At 37.7% G+C, this 18,496-nt stretch overlaps 1 protein-coding gene across 1 annotated transcript; it reads left to right on the plus strand.

Annotated features, from left to right (window-relative positions):
* Nucleotides 1–4,021: 4,021 nt before the first annotated feature.
* On the plus strand, nt 4,022–4,579 carry LOC107778276 (uncharacterized). The gene has a single exon (XM_016598499.1). It carries the CDS (start codon nt 4,022–4,024, stop codon nt 4,577–4,579), a length of 558 nt encoding a protein of 185 aa, XP_016453985.1.
* The last annotated feature ends 13,917 nt before the right edge of the window (nt 4,580–18,496 follow it).

An 18,496-nucleotide genomic window follows, 5' to 3' on the forward strand; every position in this document is an offset into this window, starting at 1 on the left:
GTACATTTTATGTCTGTTCGAGGATGAACGTTTCTTTTAGAGGTGGAGAATGTGATGATTTGATAGGTCATTTTGAGTACTAGCCGTTATTTCTGTGCTCCGAGAACTCCCATAGCTTTGTTTGATGTTTACCGATTTGCGTTCGTAGTCCGTGTCATTTTCCGAAAAGCTTTATGTAAAATTTTGATGAAAATATGATTTTGACTTAAAATGAGGCTAGAGCTAACTATAGTCAATATTTTTGTTAAACAACCTCAGAACGGTATTTTGACGATTCCGGTAGGTTCGTATGATGGTTTTGGAATTGTATGCATATTTGGTTGGGGTCCGGGGTGACCCGAGCACATTTCAGCGTGTTATGTGAAAAATTGTGAAAGTTGAGTTTTCAAGTTGAAATCTTGAGTTTTGAGGATCGATTCTTGTTATTCGTTGTTATTTTCATGACTTGAGGTAGAGAGAAAGTTCGTAGGATGTTATTATACTTGTGTGCATGCTTGGTTTGTAGGGCTCGGGTGAGTTTCAGAGGAATTGCAGATTGATTTAGAATAGCTGGTGCATTTCAGTTGCAGAACTCGCATTTGTAAGGTCTGGCTCCCATTTGCGAGCCTCATTTTTGCGGTCAAGTGATCGCATTTGCGAGCATGGGATTGGTCTTCGCATTTGCAAAGAATGAGTCGCTTTTGCGAGGTTTACTCTGTTCACTTTTGTGACTCTGGCATCACATTTGCGTTGTAGCATAGTATTGGGCACCTTCGCATTTGTGAAGCTTGGCTTGCATATGCGAAGGGGGTGTCTTTCGCAAGTGCGAAGGTTCTATAGCATTTGCGACGTCTGTGCATGTGATGCATTTTTTGCATTTGCGACCAGTGTCTCGTATTTGTGGACATCGCATTTGCAAATAAGTGTTCGCAAATGCAATGTCTGCTGCTGGGTAAAAGTGGAAAAAATCGGGACTTAAGTCATTTTACACCATTTTTCAAACCTAAATTCTCTAGAGGTGATTTTTGAAGCACTTCTTCTTCCGAAATTCATTGGTAAGCATCTTTAACTAGTTTTCAATTAATTTCAATTATTTTTCATGAGTGTTTAACCTCAACTCTAGGAATTGTATGGTAGAAATTAAGGGTTTTGTGTAGAATTTAGTGATTTTTATAAAATTTGAATTTAGACCTCAAATTAAGGTCATATGTCGACACAAATCACATAACCGGACTTGGGGGTGAATGGGTAATCGAGATTTGGTACAAATCTCGAATTTTGTCCAAGCGGGCCTGGGGTTGACTTTTTTTATTTAGCTAAAGATTGGACCTTTATATTTCGTGGGTAGTTTCTAAAGCTTATATTGAATTGTTTAAATGATATTTGGCTAGATTTGGTTGGTGTGGAGGCTTGTTCTAAAGGAAAAACCATGGTTGAGTATTGATTTGGTTGCGGAAAGAGGTAAGTGTCGTATTTAACCTTAACTTGAGGGAAATAAGACTTATTTTGTCTATTTTCTATGTGAATTACTTGAGGGGATGACGTATATGCAAGGTGACAAGTGTATATACGTTGTCATGGGCTAAAGCATGCGGGTTGGGTTATTTACCTTTATGTCATTAGTTATACCATGTTATGTTTGCGTTGATTGCTACATGTCGTTAACTATTATTTATTCCTTATTTATTATCTGTCATTCAATAGTTGCTTGTTCTGTTTACTTATTCCTTGATCAATATTTGCTTACCTGCTATATGCTTTCACCTATACTAGTTGGATATTTCACTATTTTATGCATTAATTGGCTTTACCTTACTTGTTTCACTTTATTATGTTATGCCCAATTGTGTCAATCCTTTAGTTGTTCTTGTATTAAAGCATTGTTGAGGTTTGTGAGTACGAGGTATTGGTTATTCTATATTGTACTAGTATATCCTTGGTGCTTTGCACGCTTTGGTAACTTTTGTGTTACGTTGTTCATGTTAATGAGGTGATAATGGAAACGGGTTGTGCTCCGCAATAGTGTTGAAATTAATTGATAATGGGATCGGATTGCACGCTGCAATAGATATTGATATGATATTGGCATCGGGTTACGTGCCGCAATGGATATTGTGATAAATGTTGGGATCGAGTTGCGCGCTGCAACAAAGTATGATATGTTTTAATGGTTGTATCTATAATGTTCTATTCCGGTTGTGTGTTATGAGTATTCTGAGATGATGTTATTCCGGGGCCCTCTGTTATTTGACCTTTGGGTCCCATCCTTTTGAGTTTACTGCTTTATCTATATTTCTGCCTTCCTTTATTATTATTATCCGTACATGTTTATAGTGAGTGTCTTGTCATAGCGTCGTCACTACTTTGTCGAGGTTAGGCTGAACACTTACAGAGTATATTGGGTTGGTTGTACTCATACTACACTTCTGCACTTCTTGTATAGATTCTGGTGTTGGTCCTAGTGGCACGTAGTGGAGAGTGCTCGAATCCGACTTTCACATGAGACCCGAGGTAGAGCTGCATGGCGTTAGCAGTCCTTAAAATCCCATTCTACCATGATTTTACTGTTTATCTAGTTTCAGATAGTTGTACTTCATTTCAGACCATATTTGTAGTATTCTCATCCCTCATGTACTTGTTACTCTTGTAAAAGTTTTGAGAGCACATTAAAGAAAAATCATGAATCATCACTCAAGACAGGACCGAATAATGACTGAAATCCAGCAACTGCTATCAGTTGCTTCAAATAATTCCAATTCTGGAGTTCGTGCCCCTCCCGGCATGCCTATAAATTAGACAGCTCCGAAAGTTGGTAACATTGCTTCAAGGAAGGAGTTCAGATTGAATAACAACCAAGCAGGCAGTGCAGGCAGCGTGTCCGAAATGAAAACAACACAGATGATACTTTTAAGACGAAGCTCATGAGGTTCATGAGAGAAATAATTGCTCGAATGGATCAAAATGCTAAAGAATTTAACGCTCGGATGGATTAGATCCCGGGGGAACCTTTGGTCCTGAAGGGTCCGGACTCAAAGAAGTATATTCAGTTGCCATTCAAACCAAGTGCGGCTCCATAGTCGATTCCAAAGAGATTTAAGATACCGAATACTCCAAAATACGATGAAACATCATATCCAAAAGAACATATCACAATCAACATCACAATTGTGAAAGGAAATGATTTAGCTCTGCATGAGATCAAATCGTTTTTACTAAAGCATTTTGGCAAAACCTTAACGAAAGGTGCTTTAACATGGTATTCTTTTTCACCTGAACACTCAATTGATTATTTTATCAAAGCACACATTGGGGAAAGGAAAGTCCAAGCTAGAAAAGCAGATATATTTAGAACCGCTCAAGGAGATTTAGAGTTGCTGCGAGAGTTCGTGATCTGGTCCTAAAAGGAGATATTATTGTTGCCAGCATACCGGATGAATAGGAAGCGTAAGCGTTTACCAAGACTCTCAATATATTAAGTTCCCATGCATCAAGGAAGTTGAAGGAGAGTCCATTGGAATTTTATGCAACCACGTATGTCCATAATCTCTATGAATCCAAAATTAGGATTGAAAATGATCAGTTGGATTCTTCGGTATCTTTCAAAGGTCAAAATCGTGATCAGAATCTTTAAAAGTTTAAGACTGATCTTGATGCGGACCATAGACCATCCAGGAGTCGTTTTCAACCATATGTGTCAAACAAAAGGTCTGATAATCAGTCAATTCAAGCGTGGAGTTAGAGGTTTTCAGTCATTGGAAAGATTCGTACCAAACACGTGGACTAGTCATGGGCGTAGTAGTAGAGCCTTACAAGATAAAGAGCCGTCAGGGTCCTGAGATACAGGATATCCCCAGTTATTGAATTACAATTTTAATATTATCTTGGTGGAGTTGTTTCATCTATGAGAAACATCACGGTAGCAAGGTTCCCAAAACCAATTCTATCAGACACTAGTTAGAGGAATCCTTATTTGTGGTGTGGATTCCATGGTATACATGATCATAGGACTAGGGACCGCTGACATCTTCGTGAAGGGGTAGCGATGTTGTTGAAAAATGGTCATCTTAAAGAGTTTCTAAGTAGCTGGGCTAAGAGCAATTACGATATGAGTCAAGATGCAGCGGAACCGGCAAAGCCAACTACATGGTCTCCCCCTCTTACAATAAACATGATTTTTGGTGGGGTTAAAGTTAATATGATGATATTTTCGGCTACAAAGAAGATGAAGATATCAGTCACTCATGGAAAGAGGATCCAGGAAGCGCCAAAAGATGATGAAATCACCTTTACTGAGGAAGATGTTGGTGGCCTTATTTTACTACACAATAATACTTTGGTAATATCTGTAAATGTTTTAGACTTTAAAATTAAGCGTGTGTTGGTTGATCCAGGTAGTTCAACTAATATTATTCAATTAAGAGTCTTGGAACAAGCAAAGATGATTGAATGCATAGTTCTGGCAATAAAGCTTTTGTCTGGGTTCAACCTAACAAGTGTGACGACCCGACGGGAGATCGTGTTGCCTACATATGCTGAAGGGGTGACAAAATCCACTTTGTTTGAAGTTGTGAATGGTGATATGACCTATAATTCTTGGTAGACCATGGATACACTAAATGAAGGTTGTGCCATCAACTTATCATCAATTGCTAAAGTTCTCAACACCGGATGGATAAAAAAAATTAGAGATAATGAACCTACAACAAGAGAAATGAATGCCATCACTTTGTCTAGCAGTAAGGTAGAAGGTATTAATAAATAGTAATTACAGGAACTAGTGTCAACTTCCATTTTAATCCTGGTAGAAAAAGATAATGAGGAGGAGACACCGAATATTTACCAGGTGCCTAGAACTTTCCAGGAACCAGAAGAAACGAATCAAACAAAATCAACCACAGAAGAGATTGCACAAGTCACTTTATTCACGAAGTTCCCGAAAAGAAAGGTTTACGTGAAAAAGGGGTTGAGTCTCGAACCTAGGCTCGAAGTTATTAAATTTCTTAAGGTTAACATTGACTTTTTTGCATGGTCTCATTCAGATATCATAGGTATCCCGTTAAAAGTGGTTGTTCATAAGCTAAGCTTGGAAACTAATTTCCCTCTGGTAAAGTAGAAAAAACGGCTCATAGCCGAGGTCCAAAATAGGTTTGTGAAAGAGGCGGTTGCCAGGTTGCTTAATATAGGTTCAATATGTGAAGTAGAGTATCCCGATTGGTTAGCAAACATAATAGTAGTGCCAAAAAAGAATAATAATTTCAGAATGTGTATAGATTATAATGTGTTAAATAAGGCTTGCACTAAGGACTCTTTTCCATTGTCGAGCATCGATCAAATGATCGATGCCACAGTTGGGCATGAGTTGGTGAGTTTCTTTGATGCATACTCCAGGTATAATCAAATTAGGATGTACCCGGTGAATTAAGAGAAAACTTCATTTATTACAATTTTTGTATGTACTGTTACAATGTGATATCTTTTGGGCTTAAAAATGTCAGAGCCACTTATTAGAGGCTTGTTAATAAGATGTTTGAACGTCAAATTGGTAAAATGATAGAAGTTTATATTGATGACATGTTGGTTAAGTCTCTTAGTGCAAGAGGCTACTTAACTCATCTTCACGAAATATTTGAGATCTTAAGGAAGTTCAATATGAAGCTTAACCCAGAGAAATGTACTTTTGGAGTTGGATCCGAAAAATTTCTTGGATTCTTGGTTTCACAAAGAGAAATTGAAGTAAATACTAATAAGATTAAACCCATAGAAGATATGCTCGATCAACTGAAGAGCGTAAAGGGGGTGCAAAGGTTGACCGGCAAGTTGTTGACCCTTAGCAGATTCATATCAAGATTGCCGGAGAAGTGTCTTCGGTTTATTTTTCTATTAAAAAAAATGAATTCTCATGGACACTAGAGTGCCAACAAGCATTGAAATACTTTAAGAAGTACTTGTCTAGTCCTCCTTTAATGTCTAAACTAAAGGATGGGGGCAATTTCTAGTTTATTTGTGGTGTCGGAAGTTGCGGTAAGTGCAACTCTAGTCTGGGAAGAAGAATGTATGCAATTCCCTATATATTATGTTAGTAAAATATTTTCAGGTGCGGAAACATGATATCCACACCTAGAAAAGTTGTCTCTAGATCTCGTAGTCACCTCTTGTAAGCTTAGACCCTACATTCAATGTCACCCTATAGCCATCGTGACAACTTTTCCCTTGAGAAGAGTCCGTCATAAAACTGAGTTATCAGGTCGATTGGCTAAATAGGCAGTTGGAAATAGTGAATATGATATTGAATATAAACTGCGGACTGCGATCAAGTCACAAGCTTTGGATGACTGTGGCTGATTTTAGTCGAGGGATGATGCTTTTAGCTGCAAAAGAAGAAATTTTGATATCAGAAATATTTTTGGTATTTGGACCTTGTTTATCGATGGTGCATCCAACGTAAAAGGGTTCGGTATTGGGATATTATTAATTATGCCTTCAGGGAAAATCCTGAGGCATGCCATTTGAACTGTTCATTTAACTAACAATGAAGCCGAGTATAAGGCTATGATTGCAGGACTCGAATTAGCCTGTGGGCTAGGCTCCGAGGTGATTGAAGTAAAGAGCGACACCCAACTGGTGGTTAATCAGATATATGGGTTTTTTTATGCTAAAGAGAAGCGTATCCAGAATTATTTGAATAAAGTTTAAGTTTTACTTTTCCGATTTTGGGAGTGGTTAGTGATCCATATTCCAAGAGAGGAGAACGTGGAGACTGATATATTGGCTAACTTAGGTTCTTCAATGGAGATGAAAGGCGATGATTCCGGTGCAGTTGTTGCACTCACTCCTAGATGTAGAAGGTTATTGCAAAGTTAATTCAATAAATTTAGTCTAGGATTGGAGAAGCGAATTTATAGAATATCTAAGTCATGGTAAATTGCATGATGACTCTAGAGCCTCATAGGCATTACGAACAAAAGTTGTCTGGCATTGTCTTATTGATGGACAACTATATCGAAAGTCTTTTCAGGTTCCGTTGGCTCGGTGCTTAGGACCAACAGATGCTAATTATATGATGAGGGAGGTTGATGAAGGAGTTTGTGTCAATCACTCCATAGCAGATTCATTGATGCTCAAATTAATGAGAGTCGGTTACTATTGGACCCGAATAGGGTAAGATGAAAAGGCGTTTGTGCAAAAATATGATAACTGCCAACGTTATGCTCCACCGGTACATCAACCGATAAAACTTTTGCATTTAGTGGTGTCGCCGTGGCTATTTATGAAACAGGGGATGGATATAGTTGGCCCTTTTCCACAGGGACCCGGACAGGTAAATTTCTTTTGATTTTGACTGATTATTTACTAAATGGGTTGAAGCGGGTGCTTTCAAGAAAGGTTGGGGAATGAGAGGTGATAGATTTTATTTGGGATCACATTATTTGTCAATTTGGAGTGCCGAAAGAAATTTCTTGTGACAGATCCACAATTCATAAGTTCCAAAGTTACAAAATTCTTAGAGGGATTGAAGATTAAAAGGATGACGTCGTTTCCATATTATCCAAGTGCTAATGGTCAAGTAGATTCGACTAACAAGGTGATAATTTAAAATCTCAAAAAGAAATTAGAGGATGCAAAAGTTAGGTGGCCTGGGGAGTTACCAGAAGTATTAATGGCATATCGAACGATGGAAAAATCAAGCACCGGAGAGACACCTTTTTTTCTTGTGTATGGAGCAGAAGCTCTGATTCGGGTGGAGATAGGCAAATCAACCATAAGGTCCTCTCGGGTAAATGAGCAGAAAAAAGACGAAGCAATGTTGATTAAGTAGGATTTGTTAAAACAACATAAAAACTTAGCTTATGTAAGAATGCTGGCACAGAAGCAAAGGATGGAAATGTATTAAAATCGTAGAGCAAATCTTCGTTGTTTTAATACCGGGAAGTCATCACCGAAAAGTTAGGACCGAATTAGGAAGGGCCTTACCAGATCTAAGCTATAACCGGTAAAGGTTCTTATCAATTAGAAAATCAAGATGGAGTTAAATTACTAAGAAACTGGAACGTTGAGTCATATTAAAAGGTACTACTATTGAAGATCGATGATTATACCAAAAGCACGTGCTGCATTTTATTTTTCCTTCGTCCCATTTTTTTTTGTCCCAAATGGGTTTTTCGGGCAAAGTTTTTAACGAGGCAGCAACATAAAGCATACTCCGAATAAATATTAGAAGTGGCAATAGGAACTCCAATGTTCGTATTCTTATACTTTGCATCCGAACACTAGGGGTGGGGGAGAAGCTACTCTTATCAGAGCACTAAAAGTGTCAGTTCTAGCCTCAAAAGGGAAATGAAAATTCTAGAAACAGAGTGATACCGAGCACTACTAGAACTGAGAAGCATAACTTGAACTTAACAGTTCAGCCGTTATGAAAGTCCTTGGGTCAGGACCGGCCCCGTAGAAATAAGACGTACAAATTAGCCACATGTATTGGCAGTTTCATTTAATCAACGAATTTATAAATTTTTTTGGTTATATAAATATACTTTTAAAAATTGATGGAATAAATGAAAGTTCTTTTCTCTTTATATCTTATTTATTATCTAATAGACATGGTTTTTCTTTTATTTGAATGTTGTTTAAACTTCAAATGCAAGTGCTGAAATGACCAAGAGACGTCCTTTTCAAGAGCACCGTAAACATAAGGGCCCTCTGTTATGAAACCTTTCTAATTAAAGGTTAAAAAGAGAAACGCATAAGTACCCGGTATTGAAGTTAACCATATACAAAAATTCCAGGGGCATTATCAATGGAAAAGTAAAGAAGAAAAAAGATATCTCTTTTTTAAAACTCGGAGAAATTAAGTAAGAAATGTAATATCAAAATCCCGGGCCCAAAAGATACTCTGGGATAGTTACAAATGTTATATAAAAAGGTAATACATCAATCTGCTTTCTTAGCTAAGGTCGAAGGATGGAAAGTCTCTTCTACATCTTTTGGAGCTAAAGGCTGCTCAATATCAAGTTCAACATCTTCGCCTTTATCTTCACCGTCCTCATCAGTTTCCTCTTCAAATTTCGAGGACTCGGAGCAAGTTCTCGAAGAGCTTGAAGCAGTGGGCCACGCATGAATGTTCTTGAAGGCAGTAGTTTCCATAGCAAAGGCTTCGATAATGCAGTCGTCTATATTGAAATGCCATATTTGGCATCCTCTAGAGTCTTCCTCCTCATGTGATAAACGACATGAGTTTTCTAAAGCAATAAAGTGTCTTCTTGATCACAGAGTCTGGCTTGGATTTTTTGGATTTTCATCTGCATCCGCTCATTATCAACCTTCAAAATGTCGTAGCCCCCAGAAAGGTTGGTATTGGTCTTAGCATGTTCACAGTTTTTTTCCATGGCCCTTTTGATCCTTTCCTCCATTCTTTCCCTCTTCTCTTCGGCCGCAATATCTTCCTTGACTTTGGAATGTAAGTTAGCTTCCAGGGCGTTGATGTTTTACATAGAAGAAGACTCACGCTCGGCTGCCGAATTTACGGCATCCTACAACTCTGCCCACTTGATCTTTAACTCTGCAAGCTCAACATGTAACCAAGTGGTATCTTGACTATGGGCCATCATTTCTTGCTATGTTTGCTCCAAACAGGCTTCGAGTTCACCCATTTGAACAAATCTGGCCTCTAGAGCCTAGAGGTGCTTAGCAAGTTGATGCCGCTCAGACGTAAGCGCTTCTTTATCCAGTATCATCTTTTCTAATCCCTCGGAGGAAAGAAGGTTAGCCCGCATAGTCAAATTTGAAGGTATGAATGTTAGTGTGTAATAAATGAAAAGAAGAGGAATGTTAGTGTTACACCCTATGTTTCCGTACGTAAGAGTATGTCGTAAGTCAATTGATGTAAGCTCATAAATGAAATCATCTTTGAAAGTTTATAAAGTAAGTTAATCATGTTACCGTGAAGGTTATAAATATTTAAGATCTTGAATAACAAGTACCATGATGATTGGAAAGCTTAAAAGCTAAACGAATTAAAGAAAATAAGTTTTGTTGAAAGTCGTCAAGTTTGGTGTTACACCATTTGCGTCCTAAGGTGACGTATAATATATATGAGACTTATTAATCATGATTTGAATGAGTTTAAAGTCACAATATGACTATATATGATGTTTGGATATAAAATATAAAGTTTGAAAAAAAGTGGATTTAACTTACGGAACAATCGAGTTAATATTTGCCTTGTAACGAGCCATTTTGAGAAATTAAATTCGTAAGCTTTATGATGTCATTTTGGAACATATATCATACCAAAATGAAGGTATTGGAACCTAGTTTCCAACGGAGTTATTCATACAACATCGGGATAGAGAAATATAAATTTTTAAAATAGGGTCACCAAGTCATATCGCCGCACTTCGGAGAAACTGGCAGGTTTATAGGCCAGGTTGCGATGTCGTTTTCTCCCAATAGTTTGAGAGTTACATGAATATATTTATATGGAATTAAAGATCCATATTTCTAGTTTCCAACTCTGCAAACCGTTTTTCAATACGATGTCGGAGTAGAGAGATACAAGCGTCCGAAATTGCACCGCTCAAGCTGCCAAGCAGGCAACTTACCCACCTGCTTGGAGAATTGAGGCGGTGAGCTTAAAAGTTATCTTTTCCCTTATATATCTCATCATTATACACATAAAACCTACACAGAAATACTCTCAAGATCTCCAAGGGTGTTCCAAGAAATTCCAAGGAAGATCAACATCCCTTTCACGAAATCAAGAAGCGATAACATTAGAACGATCCCTACGACGTAAGTATCATTATACCGCATCTTTTTCTTTGTAGTTTGAGTTTTGGAGGGTACTTCATAGTTAATAAAATACCTACTTTCTATATTTAAGCTTTTAAATATCAAGGAAGGCTGATAAATTTGTTTCCTAATAGTTAGAACTCACGGGACGGTGATCGGAAGCCGTGGGTTCGATTTATTTTACTTTTTGTGGACTGTTTTGTAGTCCACTCGTGTTGGCCTATTGTGATGCTGATTTATGGAGTTTGGAAGGATGAAGGGCATGGAGAAATTTCACATGTGGTAGGGTAGTAGGCTGGTCACTCGTCGTTGCAATTTCAGGCTAATTGATAACTTGTAAATTGGGTGTGTTATGGTGTATTTGGGGTTTTTATTGTATTGAAGGTCCCGAATTGTAGTTGGGTTATTTTTGAGTTGCTGATTGTATTGTGTTTGTATATTTCCTATAGTAGGCTTGAGGAAACAACACGTGTTCGTCCCACTAAATGTAAAGATACGTGTATCTTTTCAAGTGTCAGAAACCGTTCAAGAACTTTCCCGCTAAGAAAAGAAAAGATCGTATCTACTTCCAGGTCACATCGAGCTAAGTCATCCGAAAGAAGGGGGACTATCTGTATTGGATAAAATTTACATATTACAGGTGAATGCTTCTCGAATAGACACGTGGCAGTGAAGAGTGGTAGGAGAGGAGTCAGCAAATAGATGGCATCGGTTTTAGGCATGTGACCGGTATTACACAAGTTCTGAACCCATCAAAGTCGGAGAAGAGTTTTTGAAAGTAAGGTACAGGTTGGAGAGGGCAACATTAAAGGATCAGCTATTACAGAAAATTATACTCCCTCCGTTTTAATTTATGTGAACATATTTTCTTTTTAGTCCGTGCCAAAAAGAATGATCTCTTTCCTTATTTGGAAATAATTTACCTTTATGCAATGATTTATAGCCACACAAAATATATGTGCCTCATTTTACACCACAAGTTTAAAAGTCTTCTCTATTTTTTTAAATTCCGTGCCCAGTCAAATGGGTTCACATAAATTAAAATGGAGGGAGTAGCATTTATTTTCAACCGTTATGCAGCTATCAATTGGGGTTTTTATTCACCTTTAAGAGGAGCATGATTTGAGGATTTTGTCTCCTCCAATTTAACTATAAATAAAGATATTTGTATTCATGGAAGAACAAGAAATACTGGTATGAAAAACGGCTGATATTATTTTCTTATTCTAGAAAGCTTCATATTAATGTTATTAAGATATTCACATTGTTCTTGTTTCCGGATTGATCAATTCAAGGCCCGGGTTTTTCTTTCTTCGATTATCCTTATTTTATTCTATCTGCTCTTTATTATTTTATTTTATCGAATAATTTAATTCACGTATCTATAAACCACGATATAAATTCAACTGTACCTATTTGCAGGTAAACATTCAAAGTATAATTTATTCTATCTGTTCTTTAGGAATCTGTCACATTATAAGAAACATATTAATACCCTTCCGCATAACCACATACATATAGTCGTTCTTCCTGTGGCACAACCTCCTTCGTCCAATGTATGTCAATTGACACTCATCGCTTGAAAATTACAATATGTAACTAATTAAAAACTTTTTGTTATGTATATATTTATTATAGGAATCTGTTTGATTTCGTATGTTTACTTTTTTATATTTTGGCTCATCTTCGTGAAAATCCTGCTCCACTACTGATTCTCCATGAGAGCGAATCGAAAAGTACGTACATGCTTTCCCTACTAGTTATTCTCTTTTGCTATAAATTGCTGCACGAAATTCACTAAAACGTAAGAGAAAAGTGTTCCAAGTAAATTCAAGTTAATTTATTACCTTCTTCGTGGCCTTTGCAGAGGAGAAGAACCCTTGCTCGAATTAGATACATCTATGAGCTGACCCATTTTAACTTCCCCTTCTCTTATTGCTTGAACCAACCTCACGGAAACATTACACGGTACATCAAACATATATAATGTATTTATCATTCGAGAGAAGAGGACATACGTGGGGCTTGACTCACAAGTCATCCCCAAGAGAGGAAGTTTCAAGTATCTTGGGTTAATTATCTAGGGGGATGGGGAGATGGACGAGGATGTCATACACCGTATAAGAGTGGGGTGGATGAAATAGAGGCTGGCATCTCGAGTACTGTGTGGCAAGAAAGTGCCACTGAAACTGTCATGACCCAAACCGATGGGCCATGACGAGTGCCTGAGTCCTACCTGTCGAACACTCATAAGCATACGTCTAAGGTATAAACATGAAATATGGGTAGATCATGCATAACATCTATCAATAAACTGCTGAATCATGTGAATAACATACGTGGGAAAACATGCCCAAAAGACATATATATATATATATATATATATATATATATATATATATATATATATATATATATGAATACGGTAGGGCGAGCCGACAAGGCTGCTATAGACAACTATATATTAAAAACTAGAAGTCGTCAAGGCCACATACTATCCAACTATACATGACTGTCTAAAGACCTCTAATAGAGTGTACAACTGTATAAAGGACGAGATTGGACCCCGTCATACCCATATGTATACAAAAGTATTGTACCAAAACTCAATAGAAGATCTGGATCAAATAGATCACACCAACTCTCGCTGAGCAAGGATCCTAAGAAGAGGGACCGTCAGCCTGTCTACTTGTACCTACGGGCATGAAACACATGCCGTCAGGCAATAGGGGCATCAGTACAAATAATGTACCGAGTATGTTAGACATAAAAATTATTATATAAAAGATATGAAAGAGACATGGAATAAAGGACTTAACCTGTAAGTCTGAATAGCTCTTTGAATCACGAAACATTTATAATGTCATACATATGCCTATAAATGCAATATCATTCATAGGTATATGCGTACTTAGCGTCATCAAGCCTCTGAGGGAATCACATCATATCATCTCGGCCTCAGTGGGTGAAATCATCAACGTATACCAACTGATCAGGTGGTGGCGTGTTTATAACGACGTAACCTTTCCCCATATCTCATATACATATAATATACGCATATATAACGCCATTTGGTTATGGGTCAATGTACATGTATAAATGAATGCAATGCATAAGAAGTAAGTCAATAAGACATCTTGGGATGCCATAAGATCAATATGCCTTAGATTAATATCATGAAATAAATTTTATCACTTATGTATTTTCTGATACCCATGAACAGACGATATAATAATATGACATATGGGCATAAAAGAACATAGCAAACCCTAGTACTTTTAAGAATAGATCCATTTATGAAAGTTGCTTGTTTGCTCATTTAGTTGTATCATATGGATCATGCCAAAAGGAAAGAGGCGATATCCTTAACATACTTTTGTCGTTTACTTAAACACAAGATGCCGGTTCAGCCCGGGAGTACTTTAATCTACAACAAACAATAAAAGATCATTGTTAAGCTTACGGAAGCTAGAACTCAACACAAATGTGCGATTAGCTCGTCTGCGAAATTTTGGCCAGAACCTATCCCTATTCTTTTCACATTCCTCAAATAAAACCACAAAACAAACAATACATAAATAATTTCCTTCTTGAGTAAACCAACCATGATTTCAATTTAGAATATGCTCACTACAAACCAATAATGTCGCGAAAGCAATAACAACTAACGAGCATTAAACTTAGTTTTACAATATCAACAACACTTCTCCAAGCCTTCTCTTCTTCCAAACATATCAACCACAATAGAAATAGTATTCTTAAGTTATTTCTACTTATTTCCAGCCATAAAACATCAAGAATTCAACTCCAAAATAGTCCAGCAACTACAACACTTCAACATGAAGTTCAACCTACTTCACAAGTTTCCTTTATCAAATCAACTAGATATACATAGATGATCTTAAATACATATATGAGAAGTTAAACCTTACCTTGGCAGCAAGAATACTTGTCCAACTAAGCTTTACTTCAAGCTCAAACAAGTTTTTTACCAAAAACAACAAAGTAGCGAGATAACTAGGTGATCTTGATCTTCCAAGAGAGAAATCACCTTACCAACTTGTGGATTTGGTCTTGAACCCTAGGATAACATTGAGAGAGATCTTGGGATGATATTTTGGAGCTCCTTCACATTTTAATATAGAGATAGGGATACTAAATTGTTCTTTAAGTGAAATATCTATATATATGTGGCCCTACTAATGGGCTTGGGCAGATGGGTTGGGCTGCCCATCTCTATCCTTTTCCTTTGCCTTTTAATTTGGTCCACAAACTCTAAGTAGGTGATACACTTACTTGTCACCTACTTAATCAAGTAGGTGATATATGTTAGTTCTTTTTCCATTTTTAAATATATGTCTCATCCTAGTTAAATAATTTAGACATGTGTCGAGTAGCTCAAGCAAGTAGGACAAAAAGTAAGTTGGTGAAGCAGACACATCGGGTAAGCAAGAAGCTCATTTTTATTTGTCCAGATCTCCTTTCTCACCTTTAAGTGCATTCGTCCTCAACCTAGTCATGTATATGTTGAACGAAAATCTAGGATGTAACATCATTAAATTACTTTATATACTTCCAAAGAGGGTCTCATTTTTGAGCTTACATTAATTGACTTACGACGTACTTTTGCGTATGAAAACATGGGGTGTAACATCATTCCCCTCCTTTGGAACATTCGTCCTCGAATGTTGATGATGCACTTATTAGTTTCATAACCTACAACCTTGATGTATACTTTAATAATGTCCTTGTTATTTAGGCAATTGTTCTGTGAATAAATCCAAAGGCCAGGGCATCCCCCCTTTAGGCCTCTCGAATGTTAAGCTCCCAAAGATTAATAGAAATTTCGGTAGAGTCTCCTCTTTAACTGTACTACTTACTACCAATATGTCACACAACAAACCAACTAATACAAAGCCACACAAGGCCACAATAATCAATAACAACAATGGCCTCACACGAACAATGACATTAACTAACATAAGAATCCAGTAACATATACGCACCTAAAGGATGTGATGTCTCAGTCTTATCCTCTTCTGAAAGTGGAAACAAGTGAGGATACCTAGACTTCATGTCTTTTTCGGCTTCCGAAGTCATCTCCTCCATATTTTTGTTCCATCAAAGTACTTTAACTGAAGCTACGTCTTTAGTTCTCAATCTCCGAACCTGTCTATCTAGTATAGCAATGGGAGTTTCCTCATATGATAGATGCTATGTGACCTGAACATCGTCAACTGGTACGACTCTGGAAGGATCTCTGATATGCTTACGGAGCATAGACACATGAAAGACTGGATGTATAGACTCCAAGTCAGAAGTCAAGTCTAACTCATATGCTACATGGCCTACTTTACGTATGATCTTATATGGTCCAATGTATCGAGGGCAAAGTTTGTCTTTTTTACCGAAACTCATAACGCCTTTCATCGGTGATACCATTATAAATACCCAGTCGTTTACCTGAAACTCTAAGTCTCTTCATCGATTATCTGCATAAGACTTATGATGGCTCTGAGCTGCTAATAACCTTTCCTGTATAAGCTTAATCTTCTCGACTGCCTGTTATACCAACTTTGGTCCTACTAACTTAGTTTCCCCAACATCGAACCATCTGATAGGCGACCTACACTTTCATCCGTAAAGAACTTCGTATGGAGCCATCTAGATGTTGGAATGATAGCTATTATTATACACGAACTCAATAAGCGACAGATGATCATCCCAACTATCCCTGAAGTCTATCACACAAGCCTGTAACATATCCTCAAGTGTCTGAATAGTACGCTCAGCTTGATCGTTTGTTTGGGGATGAAATGTTATGCTAAGACTTATCTGAGTCCCCATCCTTTCTGGAAGGACCTCTAATAATTAGCTGTAAACTAAGCACCTCTATCTGAGATAATAAATATAGGGACACCATGAAGTCGTACTATCTCCTTAATGTAAAGCCTTGCATAATCCTCTGATGAATACGTAGTCTATCAACAATCACCCATATAGAATCAAACTTACGCTAGGTATGAGGTAAGCCTCTGATGAAATCCATATTAATTACTTCCCACTTTCAAGTCGGAATCTCTATAGCCTGCAATAACCCACTGGGTTTTTGATGCTCAATCTTAACCTGCTGACAATTAGGGCACCGAGCAACAAACTTTGCTATATCCTTTTTCATTTAGTCACACCAATATATTTCCCTGATATCATGATACATCTTCATTGCTCCTGGATGAAAAGAATAACGAGAATAGTGAGTCTCTCCCATAACCTACCGGTGCAACCCTACAACATTAGGGACACATAATCGTCCTCGATATTTGAGGACCCCATCTCCTGTAATCTCAAATGGTGTCTTCTCCTTCTAAGGGGATGTATCTCTGTAATGATCTAACACAGGATCCTCAGACTGGCGTTCCTTTACTTCAGTTACTAAAGAGGATTTTGTCGTGTCTTGAATAGTAACTCAGGTATCACCCGAATCTAGTAATCGAACAGCAAGACTAACTAGCTGATGAATCTCATGGGCTATCCCACTCTTCTCTGGCTATAAATATGACAGGCTACCCATAGATCTACAGCCGAGGGCGTCGGCTACAACATTCGCCTTCCTTGGATGGTATAAAATATCAACATCATAGTCTTTCAGTAGCTCCAACCATCTCCTCTGATGTAAATTCAATTCCTTTTGCTTGAAGATATACTGAAGGATCTTATGATCCGTATAGAAATCAACATGAATACCATACAAATAGTGCCTCCACATCTTTAGTGCATGAATCACCGCGGCTAACTCTAAATCGTGGGTCGAGTAATTCTTTTCGTGCTTTCTTAGTTGTCTAGAAGCATAAGCGACAACCTTACTGTGTTGCATCAATACACAACCCAATCCAACGCCCGAAGCATCACAATAGATAGCAAACCATTGGTTCCCTCTGGGAGTGTCAGAACCGGTGCTGAAGTCAATTTGTCCTTTAATGCCTGAAAACTCCTCTCACAAGCATCAGTCCACTGGAACTTAGTTTCCTTCTGAGTCAACATTGTCAATGGTGCTGAAAGAGAAGAAAAGCCCTCTATAAATCTCCTGTAATAACCTTCCAAACCTAGGAAGCTTCGAACCTCCATCGGTGTCGTGGGTTTAGGCCAAGTCTTCACTGCCTCAATTTTCTATGTATCAACCCGGATACCCTCACCTGAAATAATGTAACACCCCGAAAAAATTTTGAAGTACCTAAGCGCTATTAAGAAAGTTGATATGCGCTAATTATATTATTTTGTGTGCAGCAGGACTATTAATATGATGGATATCAATTGGATATGATAATAAAGATACGAGTCATATTATAAGTGGGGTGGGGTCTAAGGAGAGCCCTAAGTCTAAGTCAAATTGGAAATTACATGATAGACTAAAGTTCTAAATGAGTACGCACAAGACCAAATTTTGGACGAGCATATCTACATATATGTAAGGAATTATGTGATGCACAACCTATGCGTGGCCAGATGCGCGACCACTTGCCCAGTTACAGGGCCACGCACGTAGGAGCCCATTAAATACCCCCAAGGACGGGTAGAGAGAGGGGCTAAGTCATTTCTTCAAGACTATGACTTTCTCTCCATCACCCATCCGGCCAAGGCTTCCAATACACACCTAAGGTGCATTTTTAAGTATGTTTTTATGATGATTTCACTTCTCAATCACTAGTTACATCAAGGTTTTGATTGGATT

Source organism: Nicotiana tabacum, chromosome 13 (genome assembly GCF_000715075.1).
Source record: "Nicotiana tabacum cultivar K326 chromosome 13, ASM71507v2, whole genome shotgun sequence".
NCBI classification, from domain to species: domain Eukaryota; kingdom Viridiplantae; phylum Streptophyta; class Magnoliopsida; order Solanales; family Solanaceae; genus Nicotiana; species Nicotiana tabacum.

Bases quoted from the DNA above. Each gene is read 5' to 3' on its own strand.
- LOC107778276 (XM_016598499.1), top strand. From the start codon at position 4,022: ATGTTGTTGAAAAATGGTCATCTTAAAGAGTTTCTAAGTAGCTGGGCT.